The 19,744-nt window shown below is 42.7% G+C and overlaps 1 protein-coding gene across 1 annotated transcript in view; it reads left to right on the top strand.

Annotated features, from left to right (window-relative positions):
• The window catches only part of frem2a (FRAS1 related extracellular matrix 2a), a gene marked incomplete at both ends in the record, with an annotated part of 59,678 nt that overhangs the window by 39,011 nt on the left and 923 nt on the right, over window positions 1-19,744 (top strand). Inside the window, 17 exons of the mRNA XM_080041020.1 lie at window positions 6,552-6,701; window positions 6,857-7,066; window positions 8,025-8,222; window positions 8,638-8,802; window positions 9,008-9,190; window positions 10,303-10,433; window positions 10,924-11,082; window positions 11,800-12,103; window positions 12,457-12,588; window positions 12,939-13,270; window positions 16,065-16,257; window positions 16,765-16,890; window positions 18,075-18,202; window positions 18,325-18,459; window positions 18,549-18,675; window positions 19,156-19,343; window positions 19,440-19,586. Coding sequence (XP_079897146.1) covers window positions 6,552-6,701; window positions 6,857-7,066; window positions 8,025-8,222; window positions 8,638-8,802; window positions 9,008-9,190; window positions 10,303-10,433; window positions 10,924-11,082; window positions 11,800-12,103; window positions 12,457-12,588; window positions 12,939-13,270; window positions 16,065-16,257; window positions 16,765-16,890; window positions 18,075-18,202; window positions 18,325-18,459; window positions 18,549-18,675; window positions 19,156-19,343; window positions 19,440-19,586 — 3,008 coding nt within the window. The remainder of the gene's footprint in view (window positions 1-6,551; window positions 6,702-6,856; window positions 7,067-8,024; window positions 8,223-8,637; window positions 8,803-9,007; window positions 9,191-10,302; window positions 10,434-10,923; window positions 11,083-11,799; window positions 12,104-12,456; window positions 12,589-12,938; window positions 13,271-16,064; window positions 16,258-16,764; window positions 16,891-18,074; window positions 18,203-18,324; window positions 18,460-18,548; window positions 18,676-19,155; window positions 19,344-19,439; window positions 19,587-19,744) is intronic.

Consider the following 19,744-nt stretch of genomic DNA (forward strand, 5'->3'; position numbering starts at 1 on the left):
GGTGGCGTGCACGTCCCTGCTCTGCTCCCGGATGGCTCCTCTTCATCCTCACTTAATGAGAGCCCCTCGTCCCCCAGCACATCGATGCCCCCACTAATGCCTTCAGAGGCCGTCTTCCCGATAATTGAGAGGACTTTCTCCTCGTCGGGAGTGAGGGTCGTCCCACCCGGTGCTCCACCACCCGTGCCCATGGCTTCGCTCCTCACCTTGGCACTCTTCCTCTTAGTCTGGCTCTGGAACTCCTGCCACTTCTTTCGGATAGCGCCCCAGTCACGCAGACCACATGGGCTGGAGGGGGACATCTTTTGGGCTATGGCCTTCCAAACATGGTTCTTGACGGTGATATTTTTTTTGCCCTTTGTTCCCCCGAATAAGATATCCTGGTGCTGCCAGACCTCGTCCACCAAGACGCCCATCTCCTCTGCGGTAAACGCCGGTGCCCGCTTGCTTCTTTTGACGCCGGTTCTTTCCATTCTCACATATGTGTGCCTATATCCACGGGGGTATATATGCGCTAATGGGCCTGATTACTACTTGGATACACCTGTTGGCACACACACACACACACACACACTCGCACCCACACAAACGCTACATACTTAAACTAATTGAACCTGTGCGGGGGACCACGGGGCGCTGTGTGTGACTTATGCGCTGATAAAGAGGTGGGTGATCGATTTGCCTGGCATCGATTTATTCAGTTTCAGCACGACCGCGGTGGACAGCTCCCACCAAAGTACTTCTTTCGATGCTTCTTTCGCTTCATCTTACGGCTCTCCAAAGAAGGGACTTAAGAAGCCATCTGGGAAACACCCGTATCTTAACGCTCCTTCTTTGGCGAACCCTTCTTTCTTTGGCGAACCCTTCTTTCGACCCTTCTTTGGCCCCAAAGAACGATCGCATCTGGGAAACGCGGCCCTTATTGTTTGTATCTGTAGCAGGAAGTGATCGAAAACTTGTTTCAAAGACATTTGACTATTTTTCTCTGAGAATATGATCGGTCTTTGTTCTTAATAGCTCTTTCGATTTTTCATTGAATTGCTTGAAAGAAAACTTGTCAGAGAGGACCTGTCAGATTCTATACTGGGATAAATAAAACAGTGACAACTGACAACTCACTTAGGGATACGCACAATTGAGCAACATTGAATGTGTCTGTGTGCATGTGTGTGTGCTTGGGTGTGTGTATAGGTGTGTATAGTTGTGTGTCAAGGTGTGTGTGTGTGTGTGTGTGTGTGTGTGTGTGTGTGTGTGTGTGTGTGTGTGTGTGTGTGTGTGTGTGTGTGTGTGTGTGTGTGCGGCATCAGGGGGCTTGTTAACAAGAAACATGACAAACTGTCTGATTGTTAGTTAATTGTCAGAAGGTTTCAGTCATTGAGTGCTGAGTTCAAAGAAATGGAAATGTGTTTGCGAAAGCCCAACTCCAGAGAGGGATGATATGTCATTTTTAGCCTCCCAGGGGATAATACAATGACTGACAGTGCTCTAATACGTGCAGCCAGGCAGTCATGCTGCATCCCTCTTCACTTAAGCACAACTTGCCAAGGAAAAGAACAAGGAGTTGTGATGCTCTGTGGTGAATGTGTGTGTGTGTGTGTGTGTGTGTGTGTGTGTGTGTGTGTGTGTGTGTGTGTGTGTGTGTGTGTGTGTGTGTGTGTGTGTGTGTGTGTGTGTGTGTGTATGTGTGTGTGTGTGTGTGTGTGTGTGTGTGTGTGTGTGTGTGTGTGTGTGTGTGTGTGTGTGTGTGTGTTCTCCTCACACCAGGTTGAGGTTAGACCTCAAATTCAGCATCAAAAGTAAGTGGTGAGAAAAGCACTCGTGTGACTGCTGGTGCTCTCTCTAGCCTCATTTTTCCTTCCCCCTAGGTCAAAGTCAAGTTCAGTCTGCCGTTCTCCTCCCATCTATTTCCCCAACATCACCACACACACATACACACACACACACACACACACACACACACACACACACACACACACACACACACACACACACACACACACACGCTCTCTCTATATTTTTCTCTCTCTTGCTCACACACACACACACATACACACTTTTTCTCACTTGAGCTGTAAAAAAGGACCCTGGGGTGTCTGCTAGATTTAGTACTTTATCAGATTAAACTCTACAGTACCTGTCTCCCTGTGTGTTGTGCACCGCATGACTGAACACTCTTGATTCAAAGTGAGTGTTGTCATTTCCATGCCAAGGAGGAAGGACACTCGGGCTCTCTCAAGTCAGGTGCAAACGGCCACAGCTGAGTTTGTAGAATTGTAGATTAGCTACGGGCTGCTTCTCGGAAACCAAGTTCTTCATTGCAATGTAAGGGCATGCTTCACTTTTGGTCAAACTCCCAATGAAGCAGAGCTGCTCACTCTTTGGTCCATATGCACACGATGCCCTCATTTAAGATTAAACACTTTTTTTTCCACTTTGGGAGGTAGATTGCAGGGTTAGTGATGTTTTACCTGTTGGCACTGGCAACACATTTTGTTCTAAAACCAAATGTTTTGTATTACACGCCATCTTTCTCCACATATAATCAGTAAGTTTAGGCAACATTACAAGCAGAAAATTGTGCTAAGCACATCTCCCCCATTTCAACATTTTCTTCCATAGTTTTGCCTTCTGTTACAAACGGCATGCAAAAAGGAAGGACATGGAAATGGTCTACAATTTGCATAATAGCAGGTACAGAGAAACAAGAAACATCACTCCATTAACTCCATAAAAGGGGGCAAAGATGCAGAAACCCACGCATAAAAAGACTGCAAATATCACCACCTCTTAAACTGAAGTTCCTGGGCTTTTAGATTCTTCCTCTTGTGAGAGGATGCATATATAAATCAGTCAAACCAATGGGTGATGTTTCATTTGAATTGTTTTTTAAAGCTTGAAGAGGTAAAACTGTCGCCGCATTTTACACTAAAAAGCAAAGGTAAGAGAAAAGTGAGAAATAAAGTGTGTGCATTTCCTTAATCCTTGCTCGTTTCCCTGTTTACATTGACAAATGATTTTTTAAAGATCCCATTAGTCACCTCCTTGGCCACACAGGGGTCTGTCTTTAGAGGACAGCTGAGAATGTTCTGTAAACTGTGTTTAAAGGTGCACTGACACACAAATGTCTACAGACACAGCCCACACGCAGTAATTATCGCAATTTGGATTGACACCTTCACCTAACCCTCACACGCGCTTCTGAGTGCTGAACCTCAGGCATGGCCACCGGAGGAGAGCAGGCAGATCTCACTCATCAGACATCATCACTCAACCACCTCCTCTCGTGCTGTCAAGAATTTGTCCTCCCTGAGCGTAGTCTGGACACGTGTGAATGCAGACATGTATAGTAGCACTCGAGCGGAAGTTTCCTCTCCTAACATCAAAGGAATGTGTGCCACATTGGTAATATAGTGTTAACATATATATATAAGTATATATACAAGCTATGTACTAACTGTTTCCGCCCACTACTGTTGAGGCATGTGTATAATGATAGAGTGTTTTTCAGATGATTTTATCCATGTTTTTCCCTCCCCCGCTACACAATTTGTAATTTTCCGTTTAATCTGCTATTGTGCAAATACACATGGCTTAACTAACCAGCCGTACATCTGTTGAAACCAAATGCGTATGGGCAAAACATATACCGTATTGTAATGTCTGATCCTCTCTGGAAACTGTTAAACTGGATTGTGACTTATTCTGTCAAATGAAGAGTCAAAATGTAAATACAGTACATTTGTCTTGTAGTTAGGGCTGGCTTATGTTAGCCCAGTTAAAGTAGATAAATACAATATCAAAGTATATATATACAGTCATATGAAAAAGTTTGGGAACCCCTCTCAGCCGGAATTATAATTGACTCTGCTTTCACACAAAAAAGATAAAAGTGGTATGTCTTTAATTTACCAGGAACAGCTAAGTACTGGGATGTTTTCCAAACAAAGATTTTTTGAAAAGCAGTATTTAGTTTTATGAAATTAAATAAAATGTGAAAAACTGGCTGTGCAAAAATATGGGAACCCTTGTGGTTTTGCTGATTTTAATGCCTGTAACAGCATGTAAAACTGAGGACTTTAAACACAAAGTTGGTTGGATTATGTTGTTAAGCCTTGAACCTCATATAAAGGTCTGTTTAATCATGATACAAGGTATTTTAGGTGCCTAAATGCAAGTTCCACTTCTCTTTGACTCTCTGCAGAAGTGAGACAGAATGCGATCATCAAAACAGCTCCCAAAAGATCTTAAAAACAAAGATTATTCATTGTCATGGTTTAGGGGAAGGCTACAAGAAGCTTTCCCAAAGGTTTCAATTGTCAATTTCTACTGTAAGGAACGTTGTCAGGGAATGGAAGGACACAGGCACAGTTGCAGTTAAACCCAGGTCTAGCAGACCAAGAAAAGTACAAGAGCAGCATATGCGGCAGATTGTGAGAATGGTTGCACACAACCCAAAGATCACCTCCAAAGACCTGCAAGAACATCTGGCTGCAGATTGTGTATCTGTACATGGTTCTACAATTCAGTGCAATTTGCACCAAAACATCTGTATGGCCGGGTGATGAGAAGGAAGCCCTTTCTGCGCCCACGCCACAGATACAGTTGCATGGAGTATGCAAAAGCTCATTTAGACAAGCCAGCTTCATATTGGAAGAAAATGCTTTGGACTGATGAGACAAAAATTAAGTTATTTGGTCTTTATAAAAAGCAGATGTTTTGGTGCAAATTGCGCTGAATTGTTGAACGATGTACAGATACACAATCTGCAGCCAGATGTTCTTGCAGGCCTTTGGAGGTGATCTGTGGGTTGTGTGCAACCATTCTCACAATCCTCCACCTATGCCGCTCCTGTTTTTTTCTTGGTCTGCCATGCCTGGGTTTAACTGCCACTATGCCTGTGTCCTTCCATTTCCTGACAACGTTCCCTACAGTCGAAATTGACAATTGAAACCTTTGGGAAAGCTTCTTGTAGCCTTCCCCTAAACCATGACAATGAACAATCTTTGTTTTTCAGATCTTTTGGGAGCTGTTTTGATGATCCCATTCTGTCTCACTTCAGCAGAGAGTCAAAGAGAAGTGCAACTTGCATTTAGGCACCTAAAATACATTTTCTCATGATTAAACAGACATTTCTATGAGGTTCAAGGCTTAACAACATAATCCAACCAACTTTGTGTTTAAAGTCATCAGTTTTACATGCTGTTACAGGAATTAAAATCAACAAAACCACAAGGGTACCCATATTTTTGCACAGCCAGTTGTTCACATTTTATTTTATTTCATACAACCAAATACTGCTTTTCAAAAAATCTTTGTTTGGAAAACATCCCAGTACTTAGCTGTTCCTGGTAAATTAAAGACATACCACTTTTATATTTTTTTTGTGAAAGCAGAGTCAATTATAATGCCGGCTGAGAGGGGTTCCCAAACTTTTTCATATGACTGTATATATACTGTATCTCTCTCTCTCTCTCTCTCTCTCTCTCTCTCTCTCTCTCTATGTATATATATATACACAGAAATGTAATATTCAGGGGAAAAAATATCTCTGGATAGCTTTAGCGTTTGATCAAGGCACAACCAAAATTATAATATGCTATTTTTGGATTATGTGCCAGAATGGAACCGAGTGACAGACAGAGTCGTCTTTAAAACAGAGACAAAGGGACTTTTATGATTTCAGTTGTTTGTGGAAGATAAAGCTGTCAAATACACATTGGACCGCCTCAGGAAACAATACCGGTTCAAACACGCCTTTCAGCTGAGTAGCTGAGTAGGGGGGCTTGTTTCTCACTGCCACATTCAGAGGGACAGAAACAGACGCACACACACACACACACACACACACACACACACACACACACACACACACACACACACTCAGGCCTTGTTTCTAAGTGCCAACTGCATCCTTTTGTTTTTCTGAAAGTGCTTGGCGGTTTCTGTCAGTAGAATAGTTGCAATGAGGGGAGATGAGAGGCCAGGAGAGGTTGAAAGGTCACGCTACCCTGCAGTTTAACTTGAGACTAATGGGCCTGTTGTTGTTTGACCTCTGTGTCCGGACTAGTGGCTTCACACATGAATCATGTCAGACTGAGGGTGGCTGTTGTTGCTGGTGGCTGCTGACAGGTCTAATGTTGCCACAGGTGCACACATAAGGAGAGTAGTAACAAAGTGTCGAATATGATCCCTGCTACAAAGGTGGGTCATATGAGGGTTAAAGGCCATTCAAACAGAATTGTCCAGGTACAAAAGTGTCAATCAGCAGGTTCATGTTGGGTTTGAGTTAGGTTTCAAATCAACATGAAACAACTCACAGAGAGACCACAACTGTTCCCGCACGTGCGCTGCGCACATTTGATAACCCCCCAGCAGTATTTGATGTGTTAAACAGTCTGGATAATCACTACAGGACGTCAACACCAGTCAAACTGCAATAACAAACACCAAGGACAGGGATCAAAAGTTAAAAAAATAAAATAAAAAGAATAACAAGTAGGAAAAAATAGTGCTTATTTTTATGATTCCTTTTTGCTTTTCTCAACCTCTAGTTCCAGTGTTTTACTTTGACGAGGTGGCCTATCATGTGGATGAGAGCGATGGATATGTTGAGGTCAAAGTGTGGAGGACAGGAACCGACCTGTCCAAGGCTGGCACCGTCACCGTCCGCTCTCGTAAGGCCGAGCCTGTCTCTGCAGAAGGTAGGCTATACTCCAGGGCAAGTACTCTATCGTTGCTCTTAATTGATTTGAAAAAATGTAATTCACTACCGGGATTAACTGCCTGCAATTCTATATTCTGTATTTCTTTGTCATTTTTTCCAACCCTTCATCTCACTCTCGGCCCTTTCTTCCAGCCGGTATTGACTACGTGGGCATCAGCCGTAACCTAGACTTTGCGCCGGGCGTCAGCATGCAGACATTCAGGGTCAACATTCTGGATGACCTGGGACAGCCAGAGCTGGAGGGGACCGAGAGTTTTGATCTTGTCCTACGTATGCCGGTTAACGGCATCATGGGAGAACCCGGGAAGGCTACAGTCTTCATCAATGACTCGCTGTCTGACTGTAAGTTAATGCATCTTTTGTCACCTTTGGTATTCCTTTTCTTTTAGCCATGTGAGCATAATGGCTGTAGGGATGGCAATGTATTGTCTGTCCGTCCGTCCGGCCAGTCGGTTTATACATCCATAGACCTGAGAATATTCCAACTGGATTTGGTGACACCCTGACTTTTCTACTAGCTAGTAGCTACACCTGCAGCTCCACACTTTTTTTGCTCTTATTGAAATGTCTTGACAGTTATTGTTGATAAATCTCCATTGTGCCAAGATTGAGTTTGATGAAGCAATGTTTTGTTTACCTCTGCTGCCACTAGCAGTTTTCACTTACGGTAACTGAATTGTCATAATAACTTTGAGGATCACCTGATGTTTAATCCTCCACAATCATCAGGTCAAAATTTCAATTTGTCTAATACCCTGTTTGTTTAGTCCAATTAGCTGTATACTTTCTGTTCAGTATTTTTTAGCTAATCAAAGCATGCTATCGTGCTGAAGTATAGTGGCAAGCATGTTTGCATTGGTTTCCTCACCAAAGCACAGCCTTACAGAGTGGCATATGGAAGTTTATTAGTCTTATAAATGCTGACTGTTTAAATGTATTACCTGTCAAATGTGCTTTTATATTTTTATAATAGAATAGAAATGCTCCTAGTATTGGAAAACCTTTTATCTTAGAAAAATCTTCTCTCTACATCATCATGGCAACATATTCAATTGAAACTTTTTTCTCTCAACATAACCCAAACAATTAACTGGTCAGTTTTCTTTGACTGTGTATTTATGATTCCAAAACGTTCATTAGATATGTTCAGTCATGTAGAGACTGCTATTTTTATTTGATTAGCTTTTTAAAAAATCAGTTCAGTCACTTCAGTTAAGCCCAGACAGCATGGGGTAAGGACGTTATTATTGCTCCCCCTTTGTCCAATGTGATGATTGAACTATATCCTGTTGATTGACAGTGCCAAAGGTCCAGTTCCGCAAGCCGGTTTACACTGGAGAGGAGGGTGACGGTCGGATCACAGCAACGGTTTCTCGCAGTGGAGACGTCAGACACAAATCCACTGTTCGCTGTTTCACCCGTCAGGGCTCTGCGCAGGTGGCCACAGACTTTGATGAGCGACCCAACACAGATGCGTCCATCATTACATTCTTACCAGGTGCAGTAATAATCACCCTGTACAATACATGTTTTTCCCTCGCTTTTTTTGATTGATGTCGTGTCTTGAAATTTGACACCTTTTTAATGAGCTACAGCTCCCAACAGTTAACAGTTGTCACACCATTTCTTTCTTCTTTTTTTTTGCACAATCAACAGTGCCTTGTAGACAAGTTTTAACATGCATTACCCACTCATTACCCGCTGTGCTGTCATTTTTTAATTTGTATTTCCTTACAAAAGAATGTGCCAACAACAACTTAAGGGACCAAAAGAAAAATGGTGGAATATTTATAGAAATAAAATAAATTATATACAGAAAAAAAGGGAAAACAACTAATTATTCCGGATATTATTCTACCCCGTTCTAGCACTTCCACTTTTTTTTGACATCATTATCTCGCTGTGTACTCTAGGCGAGGCGGAGAAGCCATGTATTCTGTCACTGGTTGAGGACACACTGTATGAGGAAGGAGAAGAGCTGCGGTTGGTTTTAGGGAACCCGAGGAGTGACTCCCAGTTCGGTGCATCAGTGGGGGCTCTGCATGAGACTCTGGTGAAAATCAAGGACACCGCTGACAGTAAGTAGGATGAGTAAGGAGGAGGGGGGACCATGCACGTAAAAAGTAGTTAAACCACTTTTTTTCAATCTGAATAATTTAATAGTTCAGGCTCGACAAATATGAGCATAAACTCAGCAACTACATAAACTGTATATTACATTTAGCACGTGTTGTGTCAACCGTGTTATATTTGTTTTCTTTTCTCCCTTTCTGTGCCACGTAGAACCAATCATCCGCTTCTTTGAAACCAAGTTCAGTGTTAGTGAACCCAAGGAAGCCGGCGCTGTGGCAACTGTGAGGATCCCTGTGGTACGCGTGGGAGACACATCAAAAGTGTCGGTTGTTCGCGTTCACACCAAAGATGGTTCAGCTATCTCAGGAGAGGACTACTACCCCGTCTCTAAAGGTGACACACATCCTCTTGATGCCTCCATGGGGTTGAAGGTTCACTCAGGGCATTTTAATATTAAAGATAACCTTAATAATTGAGAATGGGGGTGGGCTAATGCAGTGCAGACTCTGCCGATGAGGCTGCAATTAAAGAGCACACGACACAGTAATGTCACATTAAAAAAATTAATAAAAAGAGGATACACATCTGATGTTCACAAGAGTTCAAACATTTGCAGCATGCTTTGCAAACACAACTGTGAATGTCCTTCCACATAAAACCAATCCAAAGCCTTTACGGCGCCGCTTGTGGTCCAGAACTTCACATGATACTCTAACGTTTGTTCTTATTTCAGCCTGCAGATATCAGTCGGCTACTGTAGTGAGAGAGGCTTTTTGATACAAGGCTCACCATCAGAATGTTACATGAATAAAAAGTGGGCATGTGGATTTTATTTGGGCGAGGGTCATTGATTTTTGTAATTTCATCTCAAACAGGGGAAAAGGTAATATCAGCAATAGTCCAGTGGAGTCTTGTGTATTTTTTAATTACATTTCAGCATTCTTTCATGCTTTGTCAGCAGGTTAAAATCTTCCTCTTTACTCAATCAGCTTTTTAGCCCAGTGAACCTTCTTTAAGCTTAATCAAGTTTTGAAATATGTATGTGAATACTCAGTCCGTTCAAATCCTACCTGCCCATTCACCGTTCAAATGTTTCCAATTTACCAGCTGTTTTGAATCATAAAGCGTTAAATTCCTCATTTTCTCAGTGCAGTGCATACCTAATGTTCCTAAGCTCCGTTACTTATCCTGCAAGGAGATGGGCCACCTTTAAGCCTTATTCAAATAGAAACCCGCAATGCTTTTAAGCTAAGTGGTGTATTCCTGTGTGAGGCAATACAACGGGAATCGGGCTCACCTGCAAGGCTTTTAATTTGTTTGGTGTGGACAACCTTACAGCTAATTGAGAGAAATTTGGTCTTGAGCGCCACAAAAGATTTCCCTAATAAAAAAATCCCTTGAGTTTGCCGGAACACTTGATGCATTAAACTTGTTCTAATAAGGCTCTGTTTTGTATTGCCGTGCTGCGTGTCGTTTGTCCTTGCGTTGTGTCTGTGTGTGCCCAGACATCGAGTTCAAACAAGGAGACAAGGAACATGTGGTGGAGGTGGAGGTGCTGTTTGATGGAGTCAGAGAGATGAGAGAAGCCTTTACTCTCCACCTGAAGCCGGATGAAAACACGGTGGCTGAAACCCAGGTCAGCTCTGTGTTCATGCCTCTAACCATCACACACAATCCAAACCGACAGTTATCTGTGCTTGATGAAAAAGTAATGAGATGAAAAATGTTTCCTTTTTTTTTTGCTCTCCTGATTTGACCCATATTTATCCAGGTCAGTCCTTCAGAGACAAGACATCTTTTTTTTTTTAAACAAGGGGGTCCTGGCCCAGACAACCGCAGCACTTTACAATAAAGTTGCAGCCCATAGAGCGATGAAAACATTTCACGATTAAATAATGGATAACCAGCAAAAAAAAAAAGAAAGAAGCAAGGAGCAGAGTAAAAATAAAAGCAAGAGTGTAATAAAGAGAAGCGGTGAATCAGCTGTGACTGTGAGATGGTAAACATGATCCGGCTCTGTGATGACTTGAATCGTTTGTTTTGCTAGTAAATCCTGTTGTCTTGATCCACAAACAGAATGTGTCCGTAGCGCTCATTAGTCTTACAAAGCTTATTTTCTGGAACAGGTGACTAAAGTGATAGTTTACATTGAGGAGACCAACAGCATGGCGGATGTCACCTTCCCCTCCCTGCCTCATGTTGTGTCTCTGCTCCATTACGATGACGTCACCAAGACTAAAGACAACCTCCACCCACCGGCCGGCTACCCCGTCATCTGTGTCACAGTGAGTCCAACTGAAAACATATTCAAGGACATACTGTATGGCTTTGGTGATATCTTTGAAAAAATAAATCCTATTGGATAGCAGGGTCTTTCTTATTAGACCCTAAGGAAGTGGAGGGTAGGCAACATTGTTATCCCTCAGGCCCAAAGTTAAACTGTCCTCCTGGATTTGGCTTGTCCACCATTAAAAGACACATTGTACAGTTTAGTAGGCCACAGTCATTGGGCTTTCAGTTAGACACTTCAATGGATTTTCTGTGATGTGTTAAGACATTTGCTTCACAGGGGCCTGCGACTGTGTGTGTGTGTGTGCGTGCGTGTGTGTGTGTGTTTTTTGTTTCCCTGCGTGGTGCTCAGGGAGACGAAAAAAGGTAGAAGTCTTGTCAAAATTGAAATGTTGAGTGCAGCTCCAGGAGGCGCAGACAGTGTCAACAGGTTTTTGAATGGTATCCTAGGCAACACTTAAAAAATCTTTCCCCTCCAGCCATTAGCCATATATTTTTCTAATTATATTAAAAGCCAATTTTAAGACGCAAACTACGACAGACATCACACACTGAAACATCTGAACTTTCCTTAAGTCGTTTATATTCTCTACCTCTCTCTCTCTCTTCTTTTAGTCTGCTTTATCTTTGCCATCTTTCTGCTGGTCCCTGTCCAACCATCCATCCACCCACCCACTCCTTCTTACTGTATATTCCTTTATTCATCCTTACAGGCTTGCAGCACAAAATACCCAGACTATGAGAAGACGGGCTCTATCTGTGTCAGTGAGCACATCAACAACACATTGACCCGCTACCGTTGGCTCATCAGTGCCCCCGCAGGCCCCGATGGAGTCACCAGCCCCATGAGGGAGGTGGACTTTGACACTTTCTTCACCTCCTCCAAGACCATCACTCTGGACTCGGTCTACTTCCAGGCCGGCTCCAGGGTCCAGTGTGCAGCCAGGGCCGTCAATTCTAACGGGGACGAGGGTTTGGAGCTCAGCAGCCCCATTGTGACTATCAACTGGGAGGAAGGTAAACAAAAAAGAAAGAAAAAACAACAACAATGAACATCCATTTTACTGCAAGTGCTTTACGTTGCCAGCTTTCTGGCAAGAGAGGAATCAGAAAAACAGGTCTATGGCCCCACGTTTAGGGAAACAAAAAGGGCTTTGTTTATCTCCCTGCATCATGTGTGATCAGGAATAGCGCTTTTGAATATGCAGTATCTACTGTGTGGATCAGCTGAATGACAGATACATTAATAGAAAAATATATCTACTTTATGACATAGCCATCGCCTTTCAGCTTGTTCTCTCTCCTCTAAAGTGTTGCAGTATTGGCCTTGTGTTAAGAGTCTCTTGTATCTGCTCCTCTGTCATATAAAGGTATGTGTCAACCGCGTAAGATGGGGACCGTTGGCGCTGAGCCTTTCTCTGCCAAGCTACGCTACACTGGAGCAGACGACCCCAAACACCCCAACCTCATCAAAGTGACTGTCACCATGCCTCACATCGATGGTAGGTAGCTATAGGAGCCGGAGGGCTGGGGGCTCATGCCACAGATGAAGTGAAGAGTAATGTGTCGTTTGTGTATAATATTCACGTCTGGGGGATGCTCAGGAGTGTGACAGACAGAATCAAGATCTTGCCCGGTTGTCTCCAAAACCCCGGTGTAGGCTAACAAACCCTCCAGCAACCCTCCACTACTTAACATTCCCCTCTTGATTTTGAATAAGTTTTCTCTCTGCCTCATCTCCCCCAGGGTTTCCTTTTTTTATATATTTTCTCTCAGTGCACATATCAAACGTAGTTGGACACAGCAAGAAACACATATCGTATATTTCTTTTTTTGTTGTTGCCCCCTTTAGGCATGCTTCCAGTAATCTCCACTCGCCCTCTCATGAACTTTGACCTGACTCTCAGTCCCGACGGAACGCGGGTCGGAAACCACCGCTGCTCCAACCTGCTGGATCACAATGAGGTCACGACGGGTCACGGCTTCATCACTGCATCCACGCGCAGCCAAGAGAGCATGGGAGACCCGGCGCCCTATCAGTTCAGTGGCCCTCTGCGGGGCAACAGCACACTGCGCTTCTACAGGAACCTCAACCTGGAAGCCTGCCTCTGGGAGTTCACCAGCTACTACCACATGTCGGAGCTGCTCACTGATTGCGGTGGCACCATTGGGACTGACGGACAGGTGTGTGTGTGTGTGTTTTTTTGTGTGTTTCTGTGTACATGTGTCCACAAGGTATAAATTCCAATCTAGGGTTTTGTATGTTCATCTGTTTGACCGTTAGCCTTTGTGTGTGTTAGTGTGTGTGTGTGCTGGTATTACTCATGTTGTGGGGACATTTTTCTGTTTACACAGTGATATTGAGGGGACTTGCCTTCCTTTTGGGGACAAAATGGAAGTCCCTATACCGTAATAATTATATTTTATGGTGAAGACTTGCTTTAAGGTAAGAGTAGACTTAGGTGTAGGTTAAGGTTAGGGTAAGGGTTATGGTAAGGGCAAGTTTCAGAGAAATGAATATAAGCCTATGTAATGTCCTCGGAAGTGATGAAAATACAACCTGTGTGTGTGTGTGTGTGTGTGTGTGTGTGTGTGTGTGTGTGTGTGTGTGTGTGTGTGTGTGTGTGTGTGTGTGTGTGTGTGTGTGTGTGTGTGTGTGTGTGTGTGTGTGTGCTTGTGTGTTTGAGTGTCCACCCGCATGTGTGTTCCTGTCTGTATGTTCAGACTATTTACAGCCCTTTTGAATGAGCGGGGTCGCACAGACAGGACGGCACCATATCTTGTTTGCCTGCATTTAACATTCACTCATTCACTGCAGGTTTGTGTGTGTGTGTCTGTGTGTTTGCCAGCACCCTAAAGCCCAGGATGTGAGTGACATCTTTTTGGTGTGCACTCACACATATGCACACGAAAACACACTCGCTCTAACAAAGTGCTGCCAACCCGCAAGTCATTCTGCCTTAATGCTCACAGCAGCTTTTTCGACTTGGAGCATTACATCTTGGATTAAAAAAAAAATGTGTGAAATTTTGAAAGAGAAGCAACATCTCAAAAAACAGCTACACGCTGTCAAGGAGAACGAAATCTCAGTTCCCTATCAGACGGCTTTGCTCTCTCTTTCTCCTTTGACTCTCTTGGTGGAGTGACAGTTTAAAGCTCACCGGAGAAAGTCAGCCAGAAAAGTCAGCCAATTGCTGTTAAATGTCTGGCATTATGGTTGGGTGTCAATTAGATGCCAGCAGACTTCCTGTATCTGTTGCAATGCTGTTGCATGCTTGAAGCTGATGTTGCACTTGTCTTTTGTGTTGCACACTGTATAGATCTGCAGTGTTCTCATGGTGCTCCTTGTTATTGTGGGTAAGGAGACTGACCATTGCTTGTGTCCTGCTGCTCCTTTGTGCTCTCCCAGCCTTTGATCTGTTGGCTTCTTGTTGCTGATCCGACTTGTATGTGTGTGTGTGTGTGTGTGTGTGTGTGTGTGTGTGTGTGTGTGAGCGTGTGTGTGTGTGTGTGTGTGTGTGTGTGTGTGTGTGTGTGTGTGTGCGTGTGTGCGTGTGTGCGTGTGTGCATGTCTGTCTGTCAGTGTCTGTCTGTCTGTCTGTCTGTCTGTGAGTCTGTGAGAGAATGAAGGAGATGGAGGTGGAGAAAAAGTCCGAAATGAATTGACTTGTTTAGAGCAACTATCACTTGCACACACGGTTACACACAACGCACCAGCATCCACAAGACCTCAAGTCCACGTCATTAAACCAGATCACTGTAACACCGTCACTCCTGTTGTGTTTTTTCGTTCAGTCAGAACCTTGCAGCTCTGACACAGTGTATTAATCAAAGAGTACTGAAATAATTAAATAATACACTGACATCTTAAGTACGAAAGACCAAATTAGTGTTAAAGAATTACTGTCTTTGTCTGGGGAGTGTGTGCAAAAAGAAAATCTATTTTGAATCTTACTGTGATCATTTGCTATCTTTATTATGATCCAGTCAGTACACATTTTTTTTTATCTTAGGAGGTTGTTGTAATAAAATGATGGCTTTATAAAACCATAGGGCTGAGGTACTTCGTCTCTAGGCTAGCAGACATTTCATATCTCATTTGGATCCTGATTCAGCTGATTTTACAACTTACTCTGCTGAGACTTTATAGGCACTGTGGTGGATGGGTATACTTCAGCACTGTGTGCAGGGAATTCCAGGTATTTGGCAGAGACTACACCAGACCCTTACTGATGATGTGCTATGTTGCCTTCAAATGTTATTTTCGAAATAAAAAAGATAGAATGCTATAATATATACATACGGAAGTTGCCTGTAACTCCTGCCTAGTACTCAGTTTGGTAAGTGGCCATGCAGCTAAGATGATGTGGTGCCTTTCCAATCTATCACTCAAACCAACTCTTTCTTTGTCAAACTTTTTTTGGAATGTAGTTTAAAAATGTTCAAGTCACACACAATTGTAAAACATAATGTTGGTGAGCAGAGACACCTAGTGGCTGACTTTAAAATGTAGCATTACATGTTAACATGGGCATCAATTAATATTGAATATTATCCAGAAAAGGGTGTTGGATATAACGTTAACAGTTTTTTTAAAATGAATGTGATGACATTTTTTCCCCAGAGTATGTCTAAAAATAAAATTATATTTTAGATTGTGCATGTGCTTTAATAATGTTGAACAAGGATGTTTTTGAATACTTAAAAAAACAGTACAAAGAGCAAGACAATTCCACATAATGTCACACTGTATTTCCAGGAAAAGAAATGTGCTCGTCTGTTATATATTTTCATTACTAATTCAAGCTTATGCACCTGCGTTCACCCTTTAATCTGAATGATACAGTTGTTGAACCGTGTAGTGTGCCTTGTCAACGATTCATTTGTCCGTACATGTGAACACCATGAGCCCGCGATTATAACTGTTTTTTGGAAAGCCTTATTTCGTTACTTAACATTGATCAAACATCCTTTACAGGTGCTTAACCTGGTCCAGTCCTACGTGACCCTGCGTGTGCCTCTGTTTGTGTCCTATGTGTTCCACTCCCCGGTGGGCAGTGGTGGCTGGCAGCACTTTGACCTGCAGTCGGAGCTGCGCCTCACCTTCGTTTACGACACAGCCATTCTCTGGAAGGATGGCATCGGCAGCCCGCCGCAGGCAGAGCTACAGGGTAAGCTCCAAAGACTAATCCTGCTTTCCAAATAGCATACTCTCTCTTTTCTCTATTCTACATACTACATCTGACCATGAAAATAATCTAGTTAGCATGCATACAATTTGGACATACTTTGACTTATTCATTTCATCATAACATTGCCCCTTGATCTTGCCTCTTGCTTTTATATCTGTCACATCGCCGGTTGTTTTCATATGGGGGCTCCGTCGATGTGACGCCACTTCTGGTGCGCACTTGATTAGTGGTCAGAATGGCCCAATAGCATGCTGTTTTCAAAACTAAAAGTCTCTGCGGGATATAGTAGACATCCGGGTACTTTTAAGCATACTACATCTGACCACAATTGGGACATCCTAAATCTTTTTTCTACCATTCTAAATAGCAGAAATATGGGTATTAGAATGCAGCCCAAGAGAGGGCATTAATGTTTGTGTTTCTGAACTCCATAAATATACAGCTTTTTTATTTATTTGGTGTGTCTTTATGCATTTTTTCCCCCAGGTGCGTTATATCCAACCAGCATGCGTATAAATGAGCAGGGACGTTTGGTGGTAAACATCCGCACCAAGGCTCGTTTCAGGGGTCTGTTCGTGAAGTCTCATGCTGGAGGCAGAATAAAAAGAGCCGGTAAGACTTAACAGATGATTGCATCAGTTTTTACACTTCCTCATTAGCATCACAATCACTGAAGATACAGATCTGCATTGCTTATGTAGTGTATAACATCATAACACATTGTAATGGTTATTGTTTAGCTAAGAAATGCTATTGAAATTAAATGCCAAAACTTCTGCTGTAACATAACTAAGACCCTGGCTCTTTCCCAAGCAAGACTGGTGTGTGTGTGTCAAGCTGCTGACAGGATGTAGGCCCTGCTGATCCTTGTACTTTCCATAGAATGTGCTGTGCATAACAGGATGAGCTGTATAGGCGTACAGCACACGCCAAAGATAGTGTGAAGCACAAAACAATAGCTTACACAATAGCGTACACGTTTTAGATCCCATATGTGTGTTATTCTACACGTGAGACAAGGTCCAGGAAAAGTACGTGGACCTATCAGATCATCTCATTTTTGAGGTACAAGACACGCCGTCGTTTGGGAATGGGGCAGTGGTTTTTGGGAGCATCGTTTACATTTCAGCATTCCTCTGTTCTTTTAATTAGACTCTAAGTTCATTTTTAAAGTGATTGGCACGGGTTTTTAGCTACAACCCATCCTCTGACTGCAGACTTGAGATTTGTTTTCAATAAAGAAAGTGTTTCCCTACCCTCCTCATTTTCTGCTTCAAGCTGATTTTTCCATCATCTTCAACTACAACTACAACCCCGAAATAAACCACACTTAAAGGTGCACTATGCAACTTTTGATGTGTCAGAAAAGTGAACATTTTATAAGGTATATTCTCATAAGTGAATAAACAAACTTTACCGAAAGGAAAATTGGATCCCTGGAACACTGTATGAAGTTTTTAAAACATCCTGAAAAGTTACTGTGTCATTGTTGTTGTTTACAGCAGCGGGGCCCAGTTTTATTTACAAACATATTCTAGTCTTGTTTTTGGTTCCAGGTGCCTCAAATAATTTAGTTTTGATTTATGATGATACAATTATTCAAGAATAAAAATTAGATGTAGAGTAAATATGTTTTGTAATTTAACTGCAGGCTCTGCCAATGTAAACAAACCCCCTTCCTCTGAAACTACATAGTGCACCTTTAAGCGATTTAATTGGTCTCAAATATGATTTCATCAATTGTAAAAATCAGTGCTACATTATGAACTTACCCCCTCTCAATGTCTCTTGCAAAGAAACCTCCATGTCATCCATGGTGATGAGTGTGGATCACCCCGGCTTGACCTTTAACCTCAGCCTAGTGAGGAGTGAACCCACCTACAACCAGCCAGTCCAGCAGTGGACCTTCACTTCTGACTTTGCCGTAAGGATGACCCCATGGCCATTTGTTTTTTGCAAGGCCTTAAAACATCTGCTGTGTTACTCTGTGAATCTCAGGGCACACTGACGCTTGAGTATGTATCTGTCCTCCTCTGCTCCGTGCAGGTGAGAGACTACTCCGGGGCCTACACAGTGAAGCTGATCCCCTGTACGACAGCCCAGAATATGGAATACACTGTCCCACCTGTCTGCAGTCCCCGACAACCCATCACCTTTGATCTAGACATCAGATTCCAGCAAGTAAGGAAATCTTTCTTTTCTGTTATGACCCTATCTCTGCCACTCTCTTCCTTTGTTTATGATATAATTTGTTATGCATGGCTCTTTAGGTGAGCGACCCCGTTGCAGTGGAATTCAATCTGAACACTCAGATGTTCTTGCTGTCCAAGAGGAGCTTGTGGCTCTCGGATGGCTCCATGGGTTTCGGTCAGGAGAGTGACGTAGCCTTTTCTGAGGGTAAGTGCACTCAAAGACTTTCATCATCTGCGCAGTGACGATTTGAAGGACTACACAAGCGGTTGTAGAACTGTTTATCCCATTTGCTACAGGTGGAATTTGTTTTACATTACTTCTGTACATTTTGCAAAGCGTGCAAAAAGTGTACCACGATTTCCTATACTTGTCAAGCAAACATTGGTTTGAGTTCATGTTGTCAGCCCAATATGAAAATCAGCATGCAAAGATGTAGGTCTTGCTTGACCTAAATTCATCACAGTAAACTTTATGTTGCATGGTATTGAAATCGAGTTATTCAATTAAAAGTAAATTGAGCGGTAGTTCATTGACTAAAACATACAACACCACTAGTGTGGCCCTTAAATAATTTTTCGTTATCTTATTAATTATCATGTTCATCTTGGATTGATAAGTAGCTATGCTTCATAATAATAACTCAATGTAGGCTTTTGGGATTAATGTTTCCTTCCTTTATGTCAGGTGATACGATCTACGGCCGTGTGATGGTGGACCCTGTGCAGAACCTCGGTGACTCTTTCTTCTGTAGCATAGAGAAGGTTTTCCTCTGCACCGGTGCCGATGGATATGTGCCAAAGTACAACCCAACCAAGTTTGAATTTGGCTGCCTGGCTGACTCTCCGTCGCTGCTCTATAGGTTCAAGATTATTGTGAGTATATTTATATTGCAATTTAATGTGCAGCGAGAATATTTCGCAATCAACACAAACAAATAACTTCCTTATTCATTTTATTCACCTTTCCAGGACAAGGCTCAACCAGAGACTCAGGCACGCGTGTTTGGTGATGTGGCTTTTAACGCTGTGCTGGCGGTGGATGATCCATCAGCCCTTTCCCTCGTCAGACAGCCAGGGTCCGACGGCTTTAAGCTGGACTCTACAGCAATGTTCCAGGTATTCTACTGTCCTTCATAGCCAGTGACAGTTTTTGTTATTATTATTGTGAACCAGCAGATACACTACTATGCCATTTTCTGATTCAATGTATACAACGTCAAAAAGCTGTTTTTATTCTATTGCTGTGAAAAAGTTACTTAACAAAGAGAGCTTTA

The sequence above is a fragment of the Ammodytes marinus genome, assembly GCF_949987685.1.
Source record: "Ammodytes marinus genome assembly, chromosome: 14".
Taxonomy (NCBI): domain Eukaryota; kingdom Metazoa; phylum Chordata; class Actinopteri; order Uranoscopiformes; family Ammodytidae; genus Ammodytes; species Ammodytes marinus.